The 27,061-nt window shown below is 43.3% G+C and overlaps 1 protein-coding gene across 1 annotated transcript; it reads right to left on the bottom strand.

Moving 5' to 3' along the window:
* Positions 1–422: 422 nt before the first annotated feature.
* On the bottom strand, positions 423–26,094 carry mnd1 (meiotic nuclear divisions 1 homolog (S. cerevisiae)). The gene is made up of 8 exons (XM_064926003.1): positions 25,995–26,094; positions 25,020–25,085; positions 23,463–23,520; positions 20,970–21,118; positions 18,657–18,731; positions 16,656–16,770; positions 2,653–2,697; positions 423–1,446 (listed from the first exon to the last, which is right to left on the bottom strand). The coding sequence occupies exons 1-8, from the start codon at positions 25,995–25,997 to the stop codon at positions 1,340–1,342; spliced, it is 618 nt and encodes a 205-aa protein (XP_064782075.1). The 5' UTR covers positions 25,998–26,094; the 3' UTR covers positions 423–1,339.
* Between the last annotated feature and the right edge of the window lie 967 nt (positions 26,095–27,061).

The following is a 27,061-nucleotide window of genomic DNA, read 5'->3' as shown; positions in this document are numbered from 1 at the left end:
TGTAGATGTATTGTCACTGCAAAGTGAAGAAATGGGTAGGATCTGTGTGGATACTTTTCATTTTGAACGAATGGTTTGAAATTTGACCTCTAGTAGTATAATGGCATCTGGAGAGTCAACTCCATGAGCACATAAATTATAACCATTGTTTGTGCAGTTTGATAAAAATCTGTCAAATACAGACAGCAAAAGCACAAACGTAATTCTGGACCGTTCACGGCAACAATACCCTTTTTGCTCATACCACATTGGAATAAATCGCAGTGTACAGCAGAAAAATGCTGCCCTTTGTTTGAGAGGTTTTCGCCACATTCCAGTTCAGACAGAAAATGAAAGGTGATGCATTCACCCTGTTGCTTGGAAATTCGAGGCTTATGAATTCAGTTAAGGTACATGTAGGCCTGTGGAAAACAACAGTTAAGTAAGATAAAACATAACACTAAGACTTTATTGAAATGTTACCATTCAAATGGATCATTCATTGTTTTCAACAACAAAACCTGAACACCTCAGTCTAGACTCTGCAGAACCACAAGACCATAAAACACATTTACAGGGAGTTAATTTATGGAGCTTCTAAATGTTGTGAATTCTAAACATATCCCTACTGTACAGCCAGCCTCCTTAACAATATTTCAGTGGCGCTTCCATTTGTGTTTTGGTGTTCCTTGCATCACTCTCCACACCACTGCATTGTCAATCACCAAGCACCTTTTGTCCACAACGACCCTCTCCCTCTTGATTTAAACATGAGATAAGGCAAGTTCAGTCAGTCCTGGTGCCACATGCTTCTTTTGTCAAAGTAAATTATGAAAAGAGAGCTAAGGGACATGGGGGGGAGCAAAAACAACATGAGTGGCTGTATTCATTTACATCTGTTTAAATCAGGTAAGATTAGATTTTTAACATCGCATGGGTGTTTGATGTGCTGCCTCTTTTTCTGTGTGTGGTGTGTGTGTGTGTGTGTGTGTGTGGGGGGGGGGGGGGGTAGAAGTGCTGGACACAGCTAATTTCCGTCAACGACTGGGCTCTCGATTTTCATGCAAACAGGTGTCCCAAAAGTAGCCCCCCCACCACCACCACGGAACAGCCCAAAGGTTAGCACAGCGCCTTCTCAGGTTCCACATAAGCAGCATTTACACCTGCAAGGGCCTTGAGCGAATGCCAAAATTGCAGCTGCTCCGAGTCAACTACGGAAAACATAAGGCTGTTTTTTGGGGGGCTTGCCTGAGTGGACTTAGTGTCCTTTCAACATAAAGTAACATATTTGACTTGCATTGTGTGCAATGGAGGTCACTCATTTAACAAAAACAAATAATTAAAATGACAGATTGTGCAGTCAGTCCATGTAATCAAAATCTTCAGGTATCCCGAAGGCTTTATCGATGCGTCCGTCGTCGAAACCAAACTTCCTCTTGGCCCACGACTTGATGGCAAAGACGTTATCTGCAGACAAAAATACAATGATTAGAAAACTACTTTATTAACAAGTGATATTTCTCACTGATCTCATTCATTCAAAATGAATTATTTGACAAATAGTGAAATTAGACCAATGGGATCAGCGCATATTGGTGTGTTCTCACTTTGATGCATCGCATATTCATTCATCAAACAGATCAACAACAATTATAACTTAAATTTAAACAATTCTGACGTGACCTCAATGTTGCCAAATGGAGATTTGTTGTGAGTAAATGTTGATCCTATATGAGAAGGTTAGCAGAGCACTTTCTCTCCCTGGGGTCCACAGGATCAATGGATAGGTCTAATTGCACTTTTAAGTTCACTTGTCGGGCTTAACAATAAACCCAGGCCGGATAACTTTCAAATCGCTAACGTCATGTAATGACACTGTATTTACAGAGTGGGTGGTGGTGTGAACCCTGGGGTGTGTGTGTGCATGCAAGGCTGTGTGTGATAGTGAGAGGGAAAGTGTGTGTGTGTGTGTGTGTGTGTGTGTGTGTACATACATACACACATATATACATACACACATATATACATATACACATATATATATACATATATATATACATATATATATACATATACACACACACACACACACACATACATACACACATATATATATATATATATATGTTTGTTCACCCAGTGTGAAAGGGCCGTAGATTAAGAGGAGTTATCCACTGCAACACGATAGTTAGTATGTAAACACTAACCCTGCTCCTCACTACACACCACCTAGCAGCCCCTAACTCCCTGTAGTGCCTCCCCACGATCATAATCACCCTGAGGTCACTGGTCGCACCAGGTTACCGCCGGGTTCACGTAGTGCACACAATGGGGAGTGCTTAGGGCTGCAGTTAGTAGGTACTTTGGGTTTTCAGAACCTTCAGGTGTTGTTTTCTGTGATGGCAAACAAGACCTTTGTCATCGCAGAATGGGATTCCCAGAGAAACGCCCCTTTAACGTTTTTTTCCTACATGACTCAAAAAAAAGGTCCGGGGAAGAAAACTTGTGCGTTTGTCTGGATTTCTTGTGTGTGTTTTGAGTGAAAATGGCCAGTAAAAGTTGAGGCTTTTGCCTCCACCATGTTGACTCATCCAACCCAGTGCAATGTCCATACAGTCTAGCAGTCTGTTCATGTTGTGCGTGTTAGTCAGGTTAGTCTTTCAGTTGACTTACCTGTCCATCTGGACACTGCCTCTTTAGCTGTGACATTGGACTTTCCTGCAAGACACAAACCTACCATCAACACATAGGTACTGTACTTATGCAAAAGTCTGCCATGTTGGACAAAGACCATAAACAAATCAGACATCGAGGGGAGGTATCCCTGACGCAGTGCCTACTTTTGAAAAAAGCCCTTTCTAGACATTTGCCATTGAGCATGCATTTTAGTCCAGGAGTAATCTGGGTTTGGGAAACCAGACGATGCATTTAGTAGAAAACTCTTACATATCACTTGACTACAGGAAACAAAGGGTACGTTTATACACTACTACACAAACCAGTTTTACTTGAATTGGAGTCGAGCCCTTTGGCTGAACAGTATATTATGCGGGGGAGTGCGTTTCTTTTTCCTATGCTCTGACCAGAGAAATCCCTCCCGCAGTCCGACTCCCCAGCCGTGACGCCGCTTCCAAGCTAATCCATCACCTCGAGCGCACACCAACCACTTTCAATTCCAAAGTGAGAGTTACCCTGTGTGCACCATCCATTACAGCCCTTTGTGAATAGCCGTGGCTCGGGGGGAGATGGCAGATCAATCTGCTATGTCAGTGTAACATGCTACCCAGCCTAGCGCCGAAGAAAGATTGCAGCGCTGGGGATCCAATTTCTTGGCAGAGGGGCACGGGAGCGCCAGCCAAGGGGGAGCTGGACCACATAAGCTTGGCCAAAGCCGCATTGTTCGATGGAAGCCAAGAAGCACCTCCGTCTCCAGGGAAAAGATGCCCTCGAAGGAGCCGTTCCTGGATCAGATTTGACACAGGTGATGATATGCTGAGTGGTTATTAGAAGAGAAAAGGAAATCTTGCGTCGGATCAGCAAGTTGAGGCAGGAGGGGGGGTAACGTGACTTGTACCTATTACTGTAGAAACGAATGCAACAGTCATCTGAAATAAATCTAATCAAAATGTTATTTCTGTGGCCTGTTTTTTTGGTTTCTCACGCAAGTCACAGGCCTATGTCCCCAAAAAACAAGAACTCAATACGGCTCAATCAGGAAAAAGGACAGAGCTATATCGTTTCACTCTCTTTAACTACAACTAATTAACCAAACCCATTGAGACCAAAGAATACATACAGTAACTATGTCCAAGTCAACGTACTTACACAGGTTTAATCAAAGGCTGTGTGGGAAATGGTCAAATGAGTAACAATAAGTGAGTCTTCTCATGTAAGAGAGAAACTAAAACGAAAACGGGTTATGGGGAACAAACTTGACAACATGTCAGAGGCCGCACTTTGAATTGCAAATTTCATTTCCCCTCTTTGCTTGCTCAACTAGATTTCAATGGCAACTCAAATTTACAAGAAAAGGTTGTAAGTGCAAAGAAATAAAAGTGAGCATAAAATGCTCAAGTGTTTAGGTAAGCATAAATGTTTAATGTAAGTAAGCATAAATCAAGGTTTATGTCCACACAAATTACTAACAGATTTGACGCTGGTCTAGAAAAACAAAAACATTTGACTTAAGCAATCCTATTGAAGCTGAAAGACCAGGGCCAACTTTACCTGAAATCTATTCTTTACAAAGCACCACGCTATCATAGCACAAAGACACCAAACAAAGCGCTTATGTCAGTCTTAACACTAAACCCTGAACTTATAACAAAGATTAAACGTCCATAGCGGTATTACAGTATATCCATAACGCCTGTGTGTGTAAATGTTGTCCCTGGCAATAACGGCAAGAGTTGCTGTGCTTTAGAAAGGAGTTCTGTTTAGCGATCCTTGATTTCTCTGATGCTGGTAAAAGGATAACAAGTTAAGACAAGCAGCGGTGTAGATCAATTAAAAACTGCTGGAGCTAGTCCAGCTTTAACAACTCTAATTCAGGTTAAAATTGTATATGAGCGTGTCGACTGATACAGGTTTTTAAAGTAATCTGCTCTGAGTTTCACCTACACTGAACACAAATATTAAATGCAGCACTTTCAAAGATTTGAATGAGTTATAGTTCATATAAGGAAATCAATTGAAATGAATAAATTAGGCTCTAACCTATGGATTTCACATGCCTGGGAATACAGATATGCATCTGTTGGTCACAGATCAAATAAAAAGTAGGGGTGTGGATCAGAAAACCAGTCAGTATCTGGTGTGACCACCCTTTGCCTCATGCAGCATGACATCTCCTTCGCATAAAGTTGATGAAGCATTTGATTTGAGGTCCGTGGAATGTTGTCCCACTCCTCTTCAATGGCTGTGCGAAGTTGCTGGATATTGGAGGGAACTGAAAAAGGCTGTCGTAGATGTCGATCCAGAGAATCCCAAACATGCTCAACGGGTGACATGTCTAGTGAGTATACAGGCCATGGAAGTACTGGGACATTTTCAGCATCCAGGAATTGTGTACAGATCTTTGTGACATGGGGCATTATGCTGAAACATGAGGTGATGGCAGCGGATGAATGGCACGACAATGCGCCTCAGGATCTCTGTCTACCATCTGCCTGGTACAGTTGAAACGCTGAAGAGTATACTTCTCCAGCGTGCCAGCGGCCATCGAACGAGCATTTGTCCACTGAAGTCGACGAGCACGTTGGTGAGCTTCCTGAGACGATTTCTGACACTTTATGCAGAAATTCTTCGGTTGTGCAAACCCACAGTTTCATCAGCTATCCGGGTGGCTGGTCCCAGACGATCCCCCAGGTGAAGAAGTCGCATGTGAAGGCCCTGGGCTGGCGTGGTTACAAGTTGTTTGTGGCTGTGAGGCCAGTTGGACATACTGCCAAATTCTCTCAAGCAACGTTGGAGGTGGCTTAAGATAGAGAAATTAACAAAATGATCTGGCAACAGCTCTGGTGGACATTCCTGAGATATCTGTGGCATTGTGTTGTGACAAAGATACACATTTTAGAGTGGCCTTTTCTTCTCCCCAGCACAAAGTGTGACCTGTGTAGTGATCCTGCTGTTTAAATCAGCTTCTTGATATGCCACACCTGTCAGGTGGATGGAATATCTTAGCACCAGATAAATGCTTATTAACAGAGATAAACAAATTTGCGCATGAAATTTGAGATAAGGTTTTTGTACATATGGAAAGTGTCTGGGATTTTTTTAATTTCAGCTCATGAAACATGGGACCAACACTTTACATGTTGCATTTGTATTTTTGTTCATTATAATAAAAGTAAACTCATACAGTGCTTTTCTGAGTTATGTTACCTTTGACAGCAAAGGTAAGTGTATTTTTTAAATCCTATTTGGGTCTATTGAAGAACCACATGTTAGTAGTTTTGGACTCCCGAGTGGTGCAGCGGTCTAAGGCACTGCATCTCAGTGCTAGAGGCATCACTACAGACCCTGGTTTGATCCCGGGCTGTATCACAACCGGCGTGATCGGGAATCCCAAAGGGCGGCGCACAATTGGCTGAGCGTTGTCCGGGTCAGAGGGATTGGCCGGGGTAGGCCGTCATTGTTAAATAAGAATGTTCTTAACTGACTTGCCAAGTTAAATAAAAAAATATAATAAAAGTTAGACGTCTCACTCTGGCAGTTAAACTGTGTACATAATAAGTGTATTTTTTGCCATCCCTTTCAATAATGTGAATGTGCTAGGCCCACTCCTCAACCGCTTTTTTGGAGGAGCAATCTGGCCACCTCAACTTAAAATAACCGTGCTACAGCCAGTCACATATATAGACTCATCTCTCTTCCTGGTATGACAGGAGGTCCCCAACCGAATCCCTAGCTAAACAGAACTGTCACATTCACATGGCAGAGACATGTACTAGACAGCAGTAAAGACATTCTGGTTGATTCGGGAGGACATAGGTAGTACATAGATACTCAGAGGTCTCAATCTCCATGACAACAAAATACAGCATTGACAGGGGTGAGGCAGAGGAGAGTAAATATGAATATAGACAGAAGCAGCTTGTTAATGTCTACAGAAGTGCAGGCACCCTCAGGGGTCATGATCCCAGCACTGAGACAAAGGGCAACACCCCAGAGAGCCGAGCAGGAGATCAGCACTCCAGACCGTCCAGAGTTGCTGCAGTGTGTCTGGGGCTGTTGTTCTTCTGGCTGAGATCATAGGCCTGAGTGTCAACTATAATAAAGTGATTGTCAGTCTACAAGAAAAGCTCTCTTGGCTAGAGAAACTGGGATGGAGACATTTTAGCTCCAGTTTGAACTTCATCTCTACGGAGACTATATCCTGGGAGGAAAGCAGACCTGGTGATCATAAACATTGGCGGATGACACAACTGTCTACAGGGTACTCGTCAAGAGGAGAATCTGAGTTTTCAGGGCAAGGATGAAGACTATGCAGAGTGATGGACCCATTTCTCTACCCGAGAGGAGAATGCAGTTACACAAAAGTTATAAGTTGGCTTCTCAAAACAGGAAGGCATCCATGCCAGTGGCTAACTCCTAACTCAAAGCAGACTCACCTGTAGGAACCAAGCCAGCAATGTATGGCTCAGCTGCATTTCTTAACTGCATTGAGTGCTGTTAATGTTTTCCTAATGGTTTTGTATGGATGTCTTATCAATGTCAATTGAAGTACTTTATTTCCTTTTAATGTTTGAATTGTACCCCTTGACTGAATACTTAACATGTTAAAAATAAACTAAATAAATTCAGTTTAACCCATAGTTGTATCAAGATCTCTTGAAAGCAAATCTAATAGCTGGTGCTGAAGCTACTCAAGCTTTAAGAAGGGAAATGCAGGTAAAAATGGACATAAGCTTGGTGACTGTACAGGCTTTTCAAATATTCATACTGATGGCCGCCTCAAGTTGACAATAACCGTGTTACAGCCAGTCACATATGAGACTTTCTCTTCCTGGTACAACACAGGAAGTCCCTAACCGCACAGTTCCATCACACATTCAAATCAGAGACATGTATTAAAAGAGCAGTAGACATTTTGGTTGAATCAGCCAGACATCAGTAGTACATGGAGATGTCAGAGTATCTATGACAACAAAAGACAGCATTGACAGTGGTGAGGCAGAGGAGCGTAAATAGCTACAGCAACATCTTGTCAATACTTACAGCAGTGCAGGCAGCCTCAGAGGCCTTGACCCCAGCACTGAGACAGAGGGAAACACCCCAAAGAGACAACCAGTATCTCGTTTCGGAGATCTCAGTGAAAAGAGCTGCTGCAGTGTGTCTGGGGTTGCTATGTATACTTCTACTGGCTGGGATCACAGGCATGCATGTCCACTATAATGGAATGATTTTTGGGTGAGTGTTTTTAGAAACCACTGCTCTGCTGAGAAAGACCAGTTACGGGCTCTGCGCTCGGGCAATATTCTCAAAGGGAATGGAGATATTTCAGTTTTTACTGCCTCTCGTGATAGTTAGGGTAGTGTTTATCCTAAATCCTGGGAGGTGTGCAGACAGAACCATCTAAAAAGAGGAGCAGACCTTGTGACCATAAACAGCAGAGAGGAATAGGCATTTATCTATTAATTCATCGACAAGGGATTCTGGATTGGTCTAACTGACCGAGATGAAGAAGGGACCTGGCAACGGGTTTACAGCACCCCACTGACCACAGTGCGCAAGAGGAGCCTAACAGCTATCAGGGCAAGGAAAAGGACTGTGTGGAGCGAAGGACTTTTATTTCTTCCCCAGAGGAAAACTGGCATAATACACAATGCAGTGAAATGCGACTTGTGAGAATCTGTGAGAAAGTAGCATATCAATAACTGAAACTCCAAACCCCTCATTGCTAAGGGGCCAACTGCTAAGTCAAAGCAGGCTCACATGTACATTTCGGTTTGAAGTACCGCCATTTACTTTCAACACATCCATTGGAGACACTGTATTGCTGAATTTAAAGGATCTGTTCAATGTTTGAGTTTTCAAAGATAAAATGACCTAACACTGCTGGGGTACTTACAGTGCCTTCAGAAAGTATTCATACCCCATGACTTATTCCACATTTTGTTGTGTTACAACCTGAATAAAAATAGATTAAATAGATTTTGTAGAAGAATCTTTGAGTCATCTGTAATTACAGCTTTGAGTCATATTGGGTATGTCTGTCAGCTTGGCACATCTGGATTTGGTGATTTTCTCCCATTCTTCCTTGCAGAATTTCTCAAACTCTGTTAAGTTAGATGGGGAGCGGCAGGGGAACAACAATCAAGTATTTCCACAGATTTTCAATGCGATTCAAGTCTGGGCTTTGGCTTGACCGCTGAAGGACTTTCAAATTCTTGTTCTGAAGCCATTCCAGCGTGGCTTTGGCTGTATGCTTGGGGTCATTGTCCAGTTGGAATGTAAATCTTTACCCCCCCGTCTAAGGTCGTTTGCACTCTGAAGCAGGTTCTCATCAAGGATTTGCCTGCATTTGGCTCCATTCATTGTTCCCTCTATCCTTATTAGTCTCCCAGTCCCTGCCGCTGAAAAGCATCCCCATAGCATGATGCTGCCACCACCATGCTTCACGGTAGGGATGGTGTTAGACGGGTGTTGAGCCGTGCCTGGTTTTCTCCAGACATAGCGCTTCGCATTCAAGCCAAGGAGTTACTTTGTCTCATCAGCCCACAATATTTTGCCTAATGACCGGTCTTTCACGTGCCTTTTTGCAAACTCCAGGCGTGCCATCATGTGCCTTTTTCTCAGGAGTGGCTTCCGTTTGGCCACTCTCCCATAAAGCCCAGATTGGTGAAGTGCTTTAGATTGTTGTTCTTCTGGCAGGTTCTCCCTTCTCAGCCAAGGAACTCTGTTGTTCTGTCAGAGTGGTCACTGTGTTCTTGGTCACCTCCCTGACCAAGGTTCTTCATGCCCATTTGCTCAGTTTGGTCAGAGGGCCAGGTGTACTCCAATCAAGTTGTAGTGACATCTCAAAGATGATCAAATTAAATTGGATGCACCTGAGCTCAATTTGTAGTGTCATCGCAAAGGGGTGTGAACACTTATGTAAATTAGATACTTCTGTATTTAATTTAATAGATTTTCTAACATTTCTAAAAACTGGAAACTGTTACTTTCCGTAACACTGGTGGTTTCCTCAATCAACGTCAACAGTCAAGTGAGTCAGCTACTCCCAAGTTGTCTCCCCACTTAAGAGATGATAACAAAACGACTGGTCATTAAAATATTAAAGGCATATATGGAGTAAAATGGTCACACTGGAGAGCCCTGAAAGTGAGGTAACTTTCTATTAGGAAGTCACAGGGATATTGGAATATGATTGAACAAAATATGAGCTTTTAAGAATGAGTTTCAGTAATTTTGAACATTTGCTTAAAAATGTGGGGAAAAAAAAAAAAAAATGTTTTGCTATTGTTTTCAAAAGGTCAAAGCTATTTTTTGCAATAAAATTAGAGAGAACCATGCAAGAGTACAGTGCAGATGTTTTTTGTTGTTGTTGGGGTAACTCAGTGGCATAAGTAGTGGAGATATCCAAGTATCTATGACACCACTGACAGTGGTGAGGCATAGGAAAAGATGATGGATCTCCATGTTAATACAGAAACCCTCAGGGGTCATGGTCCTGGCATCAAGGAGCCAACCAAGAGATCAGATGCAAGATGAGAGAGATGATCTTCAGCTCTATGGGCAGGAGCAATATTCTGGATGGAGCCATTTCAGCTGCAGTGTGTACTACATCTCTACTGAGAATAAATCCTGTGGGCAAAGCCGACAAGACTGTCTAAGGAGAGGAGCATGCCTAGTGATCGTAAACAGCAAGGAATTCTGGATTGGTCTGACGGACAGACACAAAGAAGTGATGTAGAAATGAGTGGACAACTTCCCACTGACCACAGGGCGCAAGGGGAACCTAACAGTTATCAAAGCAAGGATGAGGACTGTGCAGAGATGGAATTATTTTTGGTAAGTTGGCATGATACACAATGCATGAAAACTGTGCGAAAGTAGCCTACACAACTCAAACAGCAAGCTTCTCCAAATATACGAGGATTTCAGTGCTAGGGGCTAATTGTTAACTCAAAGCAGACTCACCTGTAGGAGCCAACACAGCTGCATAATATTTACAGTACAGAATAATGTTCATGTTTTTTTACCCTATGGTTTTATATTATACAAATGTCCACTGAGGTTTGTAGTCTATTTGCTTTTAATGTTTTACTTGTATCCCTTGACTGGAGTCCTTCAATGTAAAAATGGGATTAATGAATTCAGTTCAACTCCATTGTATCAGGTCCTTAAATTAACCCCTATGCCCACAGCCTTCTGCTAGACCAGAACTTGACTCTCTAGGGTTGCCTGGTCTTAACACACTGCAGGCTGAATCCACACCCCATTTGAACCTAGACACAACACGGTGTCCTGTAACCTCACGAGAACCACTAGCAGCTTTGGAAATACAATTAGCGTTTCATTGGGTACACTGAGACGATTATCTGAAAATGTACGCGGGGATAAATGCCCAGCCTTGCAGAGCCCCTCCGGCAACGAGACAGCTGCGGGGGGGGGGGGGGGGGGACAGAGAGACGGTGGTGAAAGAGAGAAGGGTGACGCAGTAGGGGCGGAGGTGGAGTCCTCCTTGGCATCCGCCTGCGCCGGGGATTTCGGTTCGCACCGCCGACAATGGTCACCAGAATCAATCAGTTCCTGAAGGACATGTGGGTAAACCCGCTAGCGGGGGGCACTAGAATAGGGGAGGTCCCGCTTATTCTGTCTCCCTCCCTCCATCAATCAATCTGGGGAATCTAGGAGTGCCGTGCTTCTGTAGGATTTGGATCGCGTTATTCGACTTTCACGCCTCATCATTCAGACTTAAGCAGAACACACACAGGGTGAGGGTTTGACATTTCGCCATGGACTCGTCTTTCAGCGCTCATGGGACGAGTTGTGGGGGCTACGGTGGGGAGGAGCGGTCGGCATCCACTTTCACCAGGGAGCCACATTAGACGGGCCACAATTAGAAACCAATTCCAGTCCCGTTTGGTGGGGGTTCAGATACCAGTCAAGACAAATAAGTGATGGGGGATGCCTTCAGTGGTTGCAATGCACAAGAACATGCACATGCTCAGACATACATTCATTCTACACACACATCTGCTGCTACCAGACTCTTATTATGATTGCAAAATACTGTACAATTAACAGCTGTCCCCCAATCATGTGTAAATATTGGACTATAACTTGTGCCTTCCTGCATTACAGTGCCTACAGAAAGCATTCACACTACTTGACCTTTTCCACATTGTGTTGTATAACAGGTTAAAAAAAAATGGTTACTGGCCTACACACAATACCCCATAATGTCAAAGTGGAATTATGTTTTTCATAATTAAAAATGAAAAGTTCAAATGTCTTGAGTCAATAAGTATTCCACCCCTTAGTTATAGAGCCCCATAGTGGAGGTGTCATAATACCTATAAAACCTAACGGTCAAACAGGGAAATGGTTCCAATTGTTTTTTTCCCCATAGGGGATTTTCGTGTAGGCTTAACCTGGCGTGACATTTTGATAACCATGTAAATCTATCGGACAAGGTGACTTATCAATATATTCAGCTCTATTTACTCAGATTCTAAAATGATAATTAGCCTCAAAGTAGACGGTCATGCAAGACCACAAATCCCTGCAAGCACGTTATCTCTTGCCGACACCTTTGCTAACAGGTATTGTTTCAGTGGAGGCTGCTGAGGGGAGGACGGCTCAGCAACATCCACCGTTCACAGAAGTCATGTGCAGACAAGCTGGCTGTTGTGTTCTCTGACATTTTCAATCTGTCCCTAGCTCAGGCCTCTATACCCACCTGCTTCAAGATGTCCGCCATCAACCCTGTGCCCAAGAAAGGGAAAGTAATTGAACTGAATGACTACCGACCAAGAGCACTCACTTCAGTCATCATGAAGTGCTTTGAGAGCCTAGTCAAAGACCATATCACCTCCTCCCTCCCCGACACACTCGACCCTCTCCAATTCGCCTACCACCCCGACGCAATCGCTGTTGCACTGCACACTGCCCTTACCCACCTGGACTAAAAGATTCTACGTATGTGATGTATATGTGAGGATGCTGCTCATCGACTACACTTCTGCCTTCAATACCATAGTGCCCTATAAAGCTCACAGCCCTGGGTTTGAACTACTCCCTATGCAGCTGGGTCCTGGACTTCCTGACGGGCCGACCACAGGTGGTTAAGGTCCCCTCCTGTATCCTCTGTATACCCACAACTGCATGGGTAGTTCCAACTCCATCATCAAGTTTGCTGAAGAAACAACTGTAGTAGGCCTGATCATAGACAACAAAGAGACAGCCTACAGGGAGTAGGTAGGCACTCCGACAGCGTGGTGCCAGGTAAATAACGTCTCCCTCAACGTTAGCAAAACAAAGGAGCTGATTGTGGACTTCAGGAGGAACCAGGCAAGACGAGCTCCCCATCCTCATGAACAGAGCCGTCGTTGAGACGGTCAATAACTTCAGATTCCTCGGCGTACACATCTCAGAGAAGCTGAAATGGTCTAACCCCACAGACACCATTGTGAAGAAGGCACGACAGCAACTCTTCAACCTCAGGATGCTGAAGAAATTCAGCCTGTCCCCGAGGGCCCTCACAGAGTTTGACAGGAGCAACATCGAGAGTATACGGTCAGGCTGCATCACAGCCTGGTACAGCAACTCCACCGGGAACCGAAAGGCTCTTCAGAGGGTGATACGCGCAGCCGAATGCACCATTGGGTACACACTGCCTGCTCAACAGCACAGCAACAACACCAGATGTCGCAGGAAGGCCAAGATGATCATCAGGGACCCCAGCCACGTCCTTTTCTCCCTGCTTCAAATCACTCAGACACGGGCAGTACAAAAAGCTGAAAGACTGGCCAATAGTTTCTACCCTCAGCTGCTGAATAGCCACCACTAGTCAGCTACCTGGTCCCCCCTCCTACTCCCCCTATGGACATTCCCCCCACATTGAATATCCCTTTGAGCACGGGAAGTTATTAATTATACTTTGATGGTGTATCAATACACCCAGTCACTACAAAGACACAGGCGTCCTTCCTAACTCAGTTGCCAGAGAGGAAGAAAACCACTCATGGATTTCACCATGAGGCCAATGGTGACTTTTAAACAATTACAGAGTTTAATGGCTGTGATAGGAGACTGAGGATGGATCAACACCATTGTAGTTAATCCACAATACTAACCTAATTGACAGAGTGAAAAGGAGGAAGAGTTTACAGAATAAAAATATTCCAAAACATGCATCCTGTTTGTAATACTGCAAAAAAAATATGGCAAAGCAATTCACTTTTCGTCCTGAGTACAAAGTGTTATGTTTGGGGCAAATCCAATAGAACACATTTCAAGAATAGGCTACATCTTGTTACAGGTATGCTTGTAATCGTTAATGACTGGGGAGTTTTTCAGGATAAAAGAAATAAACTAAATGGAATTAAGCACAGGCAACATCTGGTTCAGTCTGCTTTCCACCAGACATTGGAAGATGAATTCACCTTTCAGCAGGACAATAACCTAAAACACAAGGCTAAATCACTGGAGTTGTTTACCAAGAAGACAGTTACTGTTCCCGAGTGGCCGAGTTAGTTTTCACTTAAATCTGCTTGAAAATCTATGTCAAAACCTGAAAATGGATGAATAATTATTTTAATAAATTAATGGGCATATCGTGCACAATCCAGGTGTGGAAAGCTCTTAAAGACTTACCCAAAAATACTCAGCTGTAATTGCTGCCAAAAGGTGATTCTAACATGTATTGACTCTGGGGGTTAAATACTTATCTAATATATATTATATGCATTTTATTTTTCTTATTTCTTTACAAAATGTTACAATTTTTCTTTCACTTTGAGTCTTGTGTAGATCGTTGACAAAATTACAACAAAATCCATTTGAATCCCACTTTGTAACAAGATGCGGAAAAAGTCAAGGGGTCAATCAATCAAATGTATTTATAAAGCCCCTTTAACATCAGCAGATGTCAAAGTGCTGCACAGAAACCCAGCTAAAACCCCAAACAGCAAGCAATGCAGATGTAGAAACATGGTGGCTAGGAAAACCCCCTTGAAAGGCGGGAACCTAGGAAGAAACCTATAGAAAGGAACCAGGCTCTGAGTGGGGTGGGGGGGGCAGTCCTCTTCTGGCTGTGCCGGGTAGAGATAAGAGTGCATGGTCATTAAGGCCAGATCGTTAAGGGGTGTGAATACTTTCTGAAGGCACTCATGCTAAAATGTTTATTCTATTCTACTGAGCCATTCTCCTTGTTCGTATTCGCATCCTTTGTTATTGATGCATTGTGGGGAAGTAACCAGCAAGTTTCGTTGGGCTGTGTGTATCCCGTACATACGACTAATACAAACTTGAAAACACACACCTGCTGGGGCCTTCATTGGTACGCCTGTGCCTATTATTTTGATGTGCAGAGCAATTTCACAGGCAAAAATGGAGAGGACCCGTTCAACCCATAAAAGAACAGACTAAAAGACTTCCCTGTCGCAGTAGCCACACAGCTGTTGTAGCGGTTTCGCCTTGTAAGTACATCATTGAGAAATGGGCTGTTTTACCAAGGGGACTCTGTAATGGACATGGGGCCAGCTGTTTCCCCAAGATTCTGTTCAGTCTGTGTTTTAACTCACTCTGGACAGTAACAGCTTCTTCAGTGACACTAGCGGAGGCGTGGAGTGCAGTGTCGGGGCTATTAAAACGACAGCACTCTTCATGTGCTTGACAACTCAATAGCGAGGCCTCGTAGCATCGAGCGACAGGAGAGAGGATGACAAGATAAATCAATCACACATTTAGAGTGTCACGAGTGCAAACACACACACACACACTAAAGCCACAACGATTCCTTTTTAGACTTCAAATAGTCAATCGCTTGTCGTGCCTATACTAGTTGAGAGGTGTGTAAAAATAAACAGTCTATAAACTCAGGACACGGGCAGACCGTTAAAAGCTGTTAATCCCGACCGGTTAAGTTTCGTGTAGGCCCAAGAGGTCAGCCATGTTGTGTACGCAATAACAGCCATGGGCTTAGTCTGAGTTTCTACTTTAAGAGATGGGTTAAACTGAGCAAGACTTGAAACCAGAGAAGTCAAGGAGGGGAAGCATAGATTTGGAAAGGGATAGAACGGGCGTTCCGATTCAAAGCCATGTTCCGTAGTGGTAGACCGACTGTGTTTGGTATGCTCTTTGCCTTTTTTTTTTTTCACATGCCTCACGCAACTGTAAGGTGCACAAATCTGAGGGTGTCTCCACTCCATCACGAGGAGTGTCCTATTTCCTTGTGCTGGACTGGAGCCATGTTCGATCTATCGATTCTATTTCTACGCACTGGAGCAGATCCAGATTTGAGAATTAAGCATGGACTCGTAGGCTACTGGCATGGGGCTGCTTGATTGCTTTCTCCCTCTTGGACGCTGTCCAGGTCTCTCCTCAGCCTCTGGGCTTTTAATAGGAAGGCCTGATGGACAGCTGTGGATCGGGCCATCTGTCCAGATGAGGCACCTGATGTTTCATTGGATTCCCTCCTTTTATTAATTTGATCCAAACTTAATTTGTATGGGGAGGTTTCAACAACGGCGAAAGTTTGAAGATATACAAAATTGGGGCAAGGTTCAAAATACAGGTTAAATGAGCTTGTGGTTAAAGCAGAAGTTATTGTTGATATGACCTATAAAATACTAAATAGCCTCTTTCTCAAGAACCAAAGGAGTACAGATAAAAGTTAACGCCTGACATTTGGAGGGACATTTTTATTTAACTATGCAGTTAAAAACAAATTCTTATTTACAATGACAGCCTACTCTGGCCAAACCCTAACTACGCTGGGCCAATTGTGCGCCGTCCTATTGGACTCCCATCACGGCCGGTTGTGATATAGCCTGGAATTGAACCAGGGTCTGTAGTGACACCTCTAGCACTGAGATGCCGTGTCTTAGACCGCTGTGCCGCTTGGGAGCCTGAGTGAGCACTTCGAGAGCACACTTCAGGAAAAAATGGTCTGATTATTGGGACGCAACCTCCTGGTTTTGAGAGGCTGGTTACAGGGTACTCACTCATCTCCTCGATCACTTCTGGGTCACACTCCCTGTACTTCTCCAGCTTTGACTTCAGATGACTCCTCTTCTCCCTCAGAGCCTGCAGCTCCTTTAGAAGAGAGGCCCGCTCCTCCTTTATAGGTGGACACACACACGTGAAAATTCAAAGACACACACACATTACGTACACACAAACATATGCACAAGTATAGACACACCAAGTCTGCAAACACATATTCGGGCAGGGAATTAATTGCCAAGTATCTCACGATACGATATTATCACCACACTTAGGTGCAATATGATATGTATTGCAATTCTCATGATTCTATATGTATTGCGATTCAATACTGTGATTTCATTGCAATTCGATGTTCCAAACATATTGCTCGCCATTTTGATCAGTCAGGGAAATAGAAGCCAACAAAATTGGCTCCCCATTTAAGAAGAAGATGGAGAACCAGCTATGACGGAAGGTGTTTTGGTGCAGGTACAATATTGCAATAGTCAAAACAATACATTGTCAAAAATAATATCCCAAAATGTAACTATTGACCCCCTCAAATCGGTAACACATACAGTGCCTAAGGAAAGTACTCAGACCCGTTGACTTTATCCACATTTTGTTACATTACAGCCTTATTCTAAAATGGATTAAATAAAAATCCTCAGCAATCTACACACAATACCCCATAATGACAATGTAAAAACAGGTTTATAGAAATAAATATGAAAGGGAAACACTTTATTAACAGTACATAAGTATTCAGATCCTTTGCTATGAGACTCGAAATTGAGTTCCCGTGCATCCTGTTTCCATTAATCATCCTTGAGATGTTTCTCCAACTTGATTGGAGTCCACCTGTGGTAAATTTAATTGATTGGACATGATTTGGAAAGGCACACACTTGTCTATATAAAGGTCACACAGTTGACAGGGCATGTCAGAGCAAAAACCAAGCCATGAGGGCGAAGGAATTGTCCGTAGAGCTCCAAGACAGCATTGTGTCAAGGCACAGATCTGGGGAAGGGTAACAAAACATTTCTGCAGCATTGAAGGTCCCCAAGAACACAGTGGCCTCGGTTAGGGAGGTGACCAAGAACCCCATGGTCACTGACAGAGCTCAGTTCCTCTGTGGAGATCGGAGAACCTTCCAGAAGGACAACCATCTCTGCAGCACCCCACCAGCAAAAACCACATGGCAGCCCGCTTGGAGTTTGCCAAATAGCACCTAAAGGACTCTCAGACCATGAGACACAAGATTCTCTGGTCTGAAGAAAACAAGACTGAATTCTTTGAACTGAATGCCAAGCGTCACGTCTGGGGGCATGGTAGTAGCAGCATCATGCTGGGGGGGATGTTTTTCCAGAGGCAGGGACTGGGAGACTAGTCAGGATCAAGGGAAAGATGAACGGAGCAAAGTACAGAGAGATCCTTGAGATCCTGCTCCAGAGCGCTCAGGACCTCAGACTGGGGTGAAGATTCACCTTCAAACAGGACAACGACCCTAAGCACACAGCCAAGACAACGCAGGAATGGCTTCGGGACAAGTCTCTAAATGTCCTTGAGTGGCCCAGCCACAACCCAGACTTGAACATCTCTGGAGAGACCTGAAAATAGCTGTGCAGCAACGCTCCACATCCATTTTTTTATTCTTAATTTATTAACAAACATTTCTAAAAACCTCTTTTTGCTTTGTCATTATGGGTTTGTGTGTGTAGATTGACGAAGGGGGAAAAAACAATTTAATCCATTATAGAATAAGGCTGTAACGTAAATGTGGAGAAAGTCAAGGGGTCTGAATAATTTTCCAAATGCACTGTATATGCAACACACACACCTACCCCTCTCACTGGTGTGGATTCTAGTCCTTTAACTTACAATATGAAAACAAATCACTCATCATTAACAAATTTATAAGTCTTAATGTAAAGACACTCATTTTCAGTGATAAAATGAAGGATAATAAACAGCCTTATTCCCCTTTACGGTTGGCATGTGCGCATAAATGTACTTACTGTATCTTCACGTCCTACTTTTGCTTTGTCGACAGCCTGCTGCAGAGACATCTTCCTTTGTTTCGCCTCGGTATGCTATGGCGAGAAAGGAGACCTTGAATGAACAATTTAACACCATATTTCATTTTCACATCAATGTTGTGTTTTGTGGGCTTCAACTTGACACATGTAACTACTCATCACGCACATTAATATATTAAAATAAATAATGCACATATACCTAAATATCATACATTATCTAATTCTTAAATTGTGCATAGGCAAGGGCGATATACCATTTATAATGAATATCGGAGTACTTCGAAATACCAACGGTATTATTTTAGATACCTGCGGGGGTGCGTGCTACTTATACGTAGAACTATAAGACAGCTAAGATGTGTCAAATAAATGATATCCAGCTCAGGGCTCCAGCTATGCATTTGGTTTTCTAGCTAAGTAGCGAGATGTCAAGATCAAGCTTCTTGGTTACAGCAGTGACATTCAATCCCCTCCTGGATCAAAATACCTGTTACCTAAATTGTTTTGTGTGTCAAAATAAATAGTGCCCCTTGTGCGTTCTGGTAATACCGTAAACACGGGTATGAAAACCTGGCAGCTATAATATTTGCACTGGTTAGTATACTTACACATTGGCATGGGCTATGTCCCTGCACAGGAAACAGGGTGTCATTTGGGGCACGTTAATTGACATCTCTTTATACATCATAACTCGCATTAAAACGGTTTTGTATTCAAAAGTTCAGACGGTGATAAAACAATAGTTATTGTATTAAAATACAATTTTAATAAAACTGTATAGACTATAAAACAAACAGTCCCCTTCCTTGTACTCTGTTTATGGAATAAGACACGGGAGGGTTCTCATATAAATACGTCACCAATAAAGCATCACATATTCACGCCACTGTGTTTAATATCCAACTTGGCGGCGGCCGCATCAGTGGCACCACTGGCGACCAGAAGTGGTTTATTCGCCGCAGAGTACACACCTTCACCACGTCTGGTCTGTGGCGTGGAGCTGGGGATCTGGGTCATCACGAGGAGGAAATGCTATCGAGGGGACCATCAAGTGACACTGGCGCCTGTGACAAGCCACACCACCTTCATCGCCGCTACTGATAGCGGGTCCGCCACCCCCCACAACTCTGCAATGAGACTATTAGGTCTTAGATGTAGGCTACTTTGGTTCTGAACCTAGAGCCTCTTGTGATCATGACCAAATGAGATACTGCGTTGAAAATCTACTCCTTACTTATTCGTTATTTTGTTGGGGATAGAGATAGCGAGAGAAAGACAGGAAAGATGGGAGAGAAGATTGTGCCAGAAGGGTGTGGGCTGGATTTCGAACACACGCCGACATGGTAGGATGTGTGTGTGCTCTGAAGACAGCGGTCTTAATCGCTCCCCTCAAACTCAACTCTAATTCGAAGCCAGTCTAGGTACATTTTAATTTTGTCTTCACAGTCAATATTTTATTATTTTGAAGATTTGTAAAGTGCAATTTGATGAACAAAATGAAATTTTGATCACACAACATGTGATCAGTAAGTTTTATCGCCTGTTTGAGTGTAGTAGTAATTCCACTTACAATAAAAGCAAATGCTTTACTGCAAACAAGTGTGCCTGCTTGGTGTGCTAGCTACAGAAACCAGAGTACAGTTAACCATAGCTCTGAGAACAGAGAATGCATTTGGGATAGGAAATGCACCGGTCTGTCTGTGGGCTTGAGACTATGCAGACAAGGGCTACATCCCAAATGGCACTCTATTCTCTATGTAGTACACTACTTTTGACCAGGACATATATGATTATTTAGTTAAGTATATCCAATAAGGCCCTGGTCAGAAGAAGTGCACTATGTAGAGAATAGGGTACCATTTGGGACACAGTCCTGGTACGTGAGGTCTATAGGCCTAAGATGTTCTGTAATAAGAACCATGTGAGTCACAGCGTGAACTCCATAAAGAGTCTAGCAAGCTGTTAAAACTGGAGGGGAGGAGAGGCCAGTAGACCTGCAGCATTAGGTTAAGGTTAGAGGTCAGATGGGGGAGTGACCGTGTACTTTCCCCGTTGAAAACCAATATACACCCCCCCCCGCGGTGTCAGTAGGGTTACAAAATTCCAGAAACAAAGAAGACAGATCACACTATTGAGGGGGCAGTCCCACTCACATAGCATTTATTGGATAGGATAAATAGAGGAAAGAAAGTTGCTGTAGCAGTGAGTCGGATTCTAACCCGTGCTGCAGTGGTATGCTCTAGAGGCAGTGGCTTAGACCGCCAGACCACAATACACCCCTGTTATAATCACCTGCTTGTCCAGCTCCTCCAACCTGCGCTTGCGGGCGTGCAGGGCCTTGCTGGGGAAGGCCCAGTAGTAGTTGGAGGTGCCCACTCTCTCACAGTCCACCATGTTGTCATCCACCAGACTCTGGAGAACCTCCTTCACTGACATGGGTGCTGCAGACAGGAGGAGAGGCAAGGGCTCTTTCTCAGTTAATCTTTCCTGGGTTTGTCGCATCCTCTGTCCTCACCTTCTCAAAACCCATTGGAGAAAAAAGGTCAGAGTGGAGGGACCTTGGACCATCTCCTCCAATACGACTGAAAAGGATGTGAGGAATCACGGAAAGGTGAATTCATGTAGAGCCCAGGAATGTGTTAGTGCCCTAGTTCCCTAATGATCAATTCACACTCCATAAGAAAACAACTGGATTTGTTTCAAATCATCATATTACTGAGGAAAGCCCATTATACTAACCAGCCTCATATAGCGTCGATCTTCCAACTCTGTGGTCCAGATGTCCCGAGACCAGAATATATCTGCATCCCAAATGGCATCCTATTCCCTATATAGTGCACTACTTTAAACCAAAGTGCTAATGACCCCTGGTTAAAAGTAGTACACTAAATAAGGAATAGGGTGCCATTTGGGATGCACACCTAGCCCACTCATCTGCCACATAATCGCTTTACATTCATTACAACAATAAGGTCCGGGACTCTGTGTATTCCCTCCCTCTCTTAACTGATCCCAAATCAGCCGAGAGTAATAATAGAGGGCTTACGAAGTTGCCCCTAGAAGTTGATTTTGTGTCAGTTCAGCATTTTCCCCACAGTGGTTAAGGATATATTGGGGGAGGGGACGCTGGTCCTAGATCTGTACCCAGAGGAAACTTTACCTCCGAGCGTAATAGAACGTTCTTACATCTGGAACGAGGGCGGCTGGTGAAATGCGATAGTCCAACATCATGGACTGTTCTGTTCCTTTGCCGTAGCACTAATAATGTTGATCTGGTGTGATTTGGAGCGAGTTGTGTTAAAGGGAAAGTTCAGTATTTTACAACAAAGTTAGATGGCTCCACATCCTGAAAGTAGTCTTATATGGCCAGGAGAAACTGTAATCCATTGTTCTGTTTTCTCTAAACAGCCACTACAAACTTTAGCTATACTTAGTATACTGTGTATATGTAAAGCACTGAATTTCTACTTTAAGTACTGGGAGGATGTTGGGCAGCAGGGAGAATCAAACTAATGGGCCCTGTTCAAGCAAACTCTGGAACGAGGATTTCAGGGGCCTCATTTATCAAACATGCTTAAATTTCTCGATAGTCTGGCACATCTGGACTTGCTAGTTTCTCGTCTCTGTCTCGCTCGTTTGCCTCTCCCTCATCGCTCGCTCTCTCTCTCCTGGGGCCGTTTGAAAATATATAATTCCTTCAAATAATCACTGATATAACATAGCTGGATTGGTGGAAGGCAATGTAGTTGAATCCTTGGTTCCGTTAATCCAATGAATTGAAATGAGTGATTAGGCTACATCAAGGAAAAGGATGGATGCATTTTCAACGTATTCAAAGAGGGCCCCTGATCTCACTCTCTCCCACTAGCTCCCTTTCTCCCCCTTTCATTCTCTCCCTCCTCCCGTCTCTGCTGTGTGTGATAAACTGCTGTGTATATCACACAGTCCCCCTCCTCCCACCCTGCCCCCGTAACTACATCCCGATGCCAGAGCAGGGCCTTTAAAAACATGTGATTCCAATCAGTCGCGAGCAGCCCGATCAAGTTCCCCCAAATTAATGTAACGTCCACTGTAAAAAAAAAAAAAAAGTAAAAAAAAAAATAAATAAAAAAGGAAAATAACGTCCCTTTTGGGTGCGTACCAAAACAGCACGGCTTTGTTTCTCTATGGGACCAGCACTTAAAACGTGTACTTTTCATTGAAGTTCTCTCTCTCTCTATATACACAGACACACTCACGCAACATGTAAAGGGTTCATTGTGTGTTCAAGCAAATGCAGTTCAGCCCATACCCAAACTTGGCCGTTTCATCTGTATCATCGCTATGAGAAGTTAGTGCCTTTTGGCAGTAGTGTTGTCCCACTCCATACTACAGCCTAAATATGGGATGAATCATAGTGGTTAGGGCTAGACTCGGTTGCCAAGACAATGATGTCGGGACCATTTTACCATTATGTTGTTATGGGTGCATGAGGGCACCTTTCTGTGTTGACACAGACCGCACATTCATGGGAAGAAAATGACGCGGAACTACTTCAAGCATCCGCAGAATGCTCGGCCCAAAAACATTAACACTATTAAATTCAAGAGGGGGAAAAAAATGACCTCTGGGAATTTTAGTACGCCGGATTTGGGATCCATATGCCGTCACTGTGTAGAAAATGCACCTTGGCATCGCAGGGAAATTTTTAATTTAATGTTTTATTTATATAGAAAATAAATCACGAGTCCCGGGTTTCACTTGTAAAACGATCCATCTGGTTCATCTCAATGAATCATTACTCACTTATTCCTTTAGTCTTGGGGGCGATTTTCTCAATGTCCTTCAGCTGAAACACCTCTTTCTGGTGAGAAAGACAAAAAAACAACAACTCCATACTACTATATATATATATATTTTATGTATGAGCAAGTTAGAGAGGGTGCCAAGCTGTCCTAAACTAATACTCTAGAAGCTCTACCTTTTCATCTAGGCCATAAGACAAAACACCTACAGGACATATGCATGCATTCAGTGTGTCAACATACATATTTTCTTGGAAAAACAGTGAAAACAGACATTTATTGGTGTTGCTTCAAATCAAAGAGGGCATGGAAAACGTTATAGGATACCTAAACCGGTATAGGCCTATAACATGATCAAACATGATATGAAGTATGCTTTACACCTAGAAATTAATTATATTTCTATGGTTTTAAACCTTTAAGTGACCAGTAAGAAGGCAACAAAGAGGTTGTTTACTCAGGGAAATCCCTGCAGACTTGTCAAACTGCAGACTTCCAGTTTCTTGCCGTTATTGTTCACTGGTGAAAATGGAGTTGGTCGGTTGGGACATCTTGGTAACCCGGTTCCCGCTATTCAACCCCAGTGTGCGTCGGCATTGCACACGGCACCCTATTCCCTATGTAGTGCGCTACTTTTGACCAGGGTCTATAGGGTTCTGGTCAAAGGTACTAAATAGGGAAAAGGGTGCAATTTGGGGTGTATTTTGGGTTTGGCTCAGTTTCAAAAGCCTCCATAGAGCCGATATTTCCCATGGGCAGAATTTCATGTTCAAACTAACTTTACTCTGAATCAGCAATACAGCATGTACCGTCCTGAAAACCTCTTCTACTGGTTAACCCCAGCTTAGAAACCAAGTTCCCTGCCCCAACATGTCCAAGGGTGTTTCACACTAGAGGGAGAGCCTGTGTGTGTGTGTTTGAGAGATGGAGGCACGCTCAAGGTGCTGTGTTTGGTCTGTTTACTTTAGCTCAGGTGTCATAGCCAACCCTGGCATCCACGGCAGCTTTCTAACTGCAGTGTGAAACCAGCCCCCGGTTTCACCAACTGACTCAAAACTCCCACAATCACACTACTCTCCATGGATACTCTTGGACCTCCATACACAGCTTGAAGTGAAACGTCATGTGTGTTATGAAATAGACATAAGTGTCAAATTACTAAAGGGATCATTCACCAAAATGACATTGTTTCCTTACCCTGTAGGCCAGTTTCCCAAACTCGGTCCTCGAAAACCCCAAGGGGTGCACGTTTTTTGTTGTTGTTGCTGTAACACAAACGACTGATTCAAATTATCAAAGACTGAATGGTTGATTATTTGAGTTACCTGTGAAGAGCTCGGACAAAAAACAAAACGTGCACCGAGTTTGGGAAACCCTGTTGTAGTGAAGTCTATGGAGAAGATAAGGTATGACAGCAATTCCTGCTTTGGTTTTAGTTTCCCTGGCACCGTTTCCACATGCTAACATTTAAGAATTTGTGGCACAAATCCCATTCACGTTATGGGATCGATTAGCAAGGACACTAATGTTATTTTGGTGAACTATTCCTTTAACTCACTGTCTCCAAGAAAATCTCCATCATGCGTGTCCTCTTCTCCTCATGACTGAGACCTTTTTTTTTGGACTGCAAGACAAAAATATAGAATAAATAGAATTCAGTCGTAAAGTGGCAATCTAAATGGTATATACATATTTGGACTTTCAAAATTGATTCTTGAAAGTCATTCACTGATTCTTGAAGAATTGAACATATAAATTCCTCATGAGCAGCTTAGTTCAACTGTCATAGCCCATCAGAACCCAATATAAATTGTAAAACTGTATAGCCTCAAAACATGGTTAAAACTATCATTTTTATCTCATGGATGGTCAGTCATTGCATCCGACTTGGCTATACAGCATTTACTGAGACGCTGCCTCAGCAGACTTTTGGGCTTCATACTTCTTGCGCTTAGAAGAGCAGCGCTCTTGTGAAGGAAGTTGTCAAGGAAGTAAGTTTGTGTTTATACCCCCCACATTGTTACAACATTTTAGAGAGACACACCGCATCTACACGAAGATTCCCGACCACATTTTCAGATCAAACATACATTTGGCTTAAATCTCTCCATCCCTCAGCGATTACAAAAACAGAGGTGAGGTTGACATTGAACCCCCCCCCCCCTTTAAAAGACACATAAACAATGGGCCTCTTGACATATTAGTGTAAATTAAGCTTCGCAGACTTTCGCTGAGGGGCCGTGGCAAGCTCGGAGGAGCATGTGAACATAAATAAACGCCAACCCACATAACATAGTCCTAGCTAGCATATGGACGCAACTGTTTTTTTTTTTTTAGCAGAGACATGCCAAGCTAGCATATATGCTAGTTCGTTTTAGCTGAGTGTGCTAAACTAGCTATGGTATATACTTCGCGAGCTACTGTAGAGTTCAGCCAAAACTTCTTCAACTGACTATCTAGCTGAGCCAGTTAGCCCGTGTGCCATTCAAATGGAGCAAGAGTGTTGACTGTAAAAAGGGTATAACTAACTTACCATTATGCAATGTAAATAACCTACACGGACCGCGCTTATCCTTCAGTGCAAGCAATGAGTTTACCGCGGTAGTTCAAGGGTGGTCGACAAGGGAAGGGAGGGCGGGGTATTACACTCGCCTATCATACTCTGGCGCCGTCTGTTGGCTGTTTATGAGAACTACACAGTACAGTCTACTATGGTTATGATCAGAGATGTAGTGATGGAAAAATAATGTGTCGAGTAAAACTGATTGCAGGTCGAGGTGGTAAATGTAACGTTCCTTATACTTTCAATGCATTTTTTCTGCAAGAGGTGGGTGAACTGTTAGGCAAAAAAAGGTGAGGAAACTGTTTTTACCCCTCCACTACCCGGTGTTTCCCATGCTCTGTCCTGCCCCCCTCCCCCGTGAACATTTAGTTGTTTTTTTTGCCGTTGCACTACACAGCTGGTTCAAATAACCAACTCATCATCAAGCTTTGATTATTTGAATCAGCTAGTGTTGTGCAAGAGCAAAAATCAAAACGTGCACCAGGACCAAGTTTGGGTCACCCTGCACTTCATCACTTCCAATGATGTATATAAACCCTGGATTGCTGATGGATGTATTGGCCATATTGGCACTCCCCAGAAGAAGCAGTCCTCAATTAAATCTTTCAAGGACAACATGTTTCAAATATTTGTATATAATGATGATGCTCATGTCTCCGCCCTAACAATGTGCCATCTCAATGGCTGAAAGGAAGGCGACAGGTTCAGGTCAAAAATGAGCCCATGGAAACGCATTGGATTTATTTGACCGATTTTGGCGAAAGGAAAACCTCTCGCTTCACTTCTTCCTCTGATGTGTTGAAGTATTTTGTTGTTGTAGTGTGAACAGTAACATTAGTATTTTCTAAGAATTAAGGAAAACTTTTTTATGTTGAGCGCTCATAATATCATTTAAAAGTATGCATTATGATGTCTGTAATAAAACATTGTTTAGACATTTTACAATTGTCTGGGAGTGGCAAGATAGAGGAACAGTGGCGTCAAAACAGCACCCCCTGTCAGTCATAATATACATAAATCATTGGTTATGACAGTAC

The sequence above is a fragment of the Oncorhynchus masou genome, chromosome 20 (genome assembly GCF_036934945.1).
Source record: "Oncorhynchus masou masou isolate Uvic2021 chromosome 20, UVic_Omas_1.1, whole genome shotgun sequence".
Taxonomy (NCBI): Eukaryota; Metazoa; Chordata; class Actinopteri; order Salmoniformes; family Salmonidae; genus Oncorhynchus; species Oncorhynchus masou.
This window is presented reverse-complemented; position numbering and strand designations above follow the sequence as displayed.

What these genes read in the sequence shown, in the direction of transcription:
- mnd1 (XM_064926003.1), bottom strand. An exon ending in CCCCAAGACTAAAGGAATAA is followed by an intron (nt 21,119 to 23,462) that starts GTGAGTAATGAT and finishes TCCTGTCTGCAG; the next exon opens with CACCCATGTCAGTGAAGGAG. An exon ending in GGCAGTGTCCAGATGGACAG is followed by an intron (nt 1,447 to 2,652) that starts GTAAGTCAACTG and finishes TTTTGTCTGCAG; the next exon opens with ATAACGTCTTTGCCATCAAG.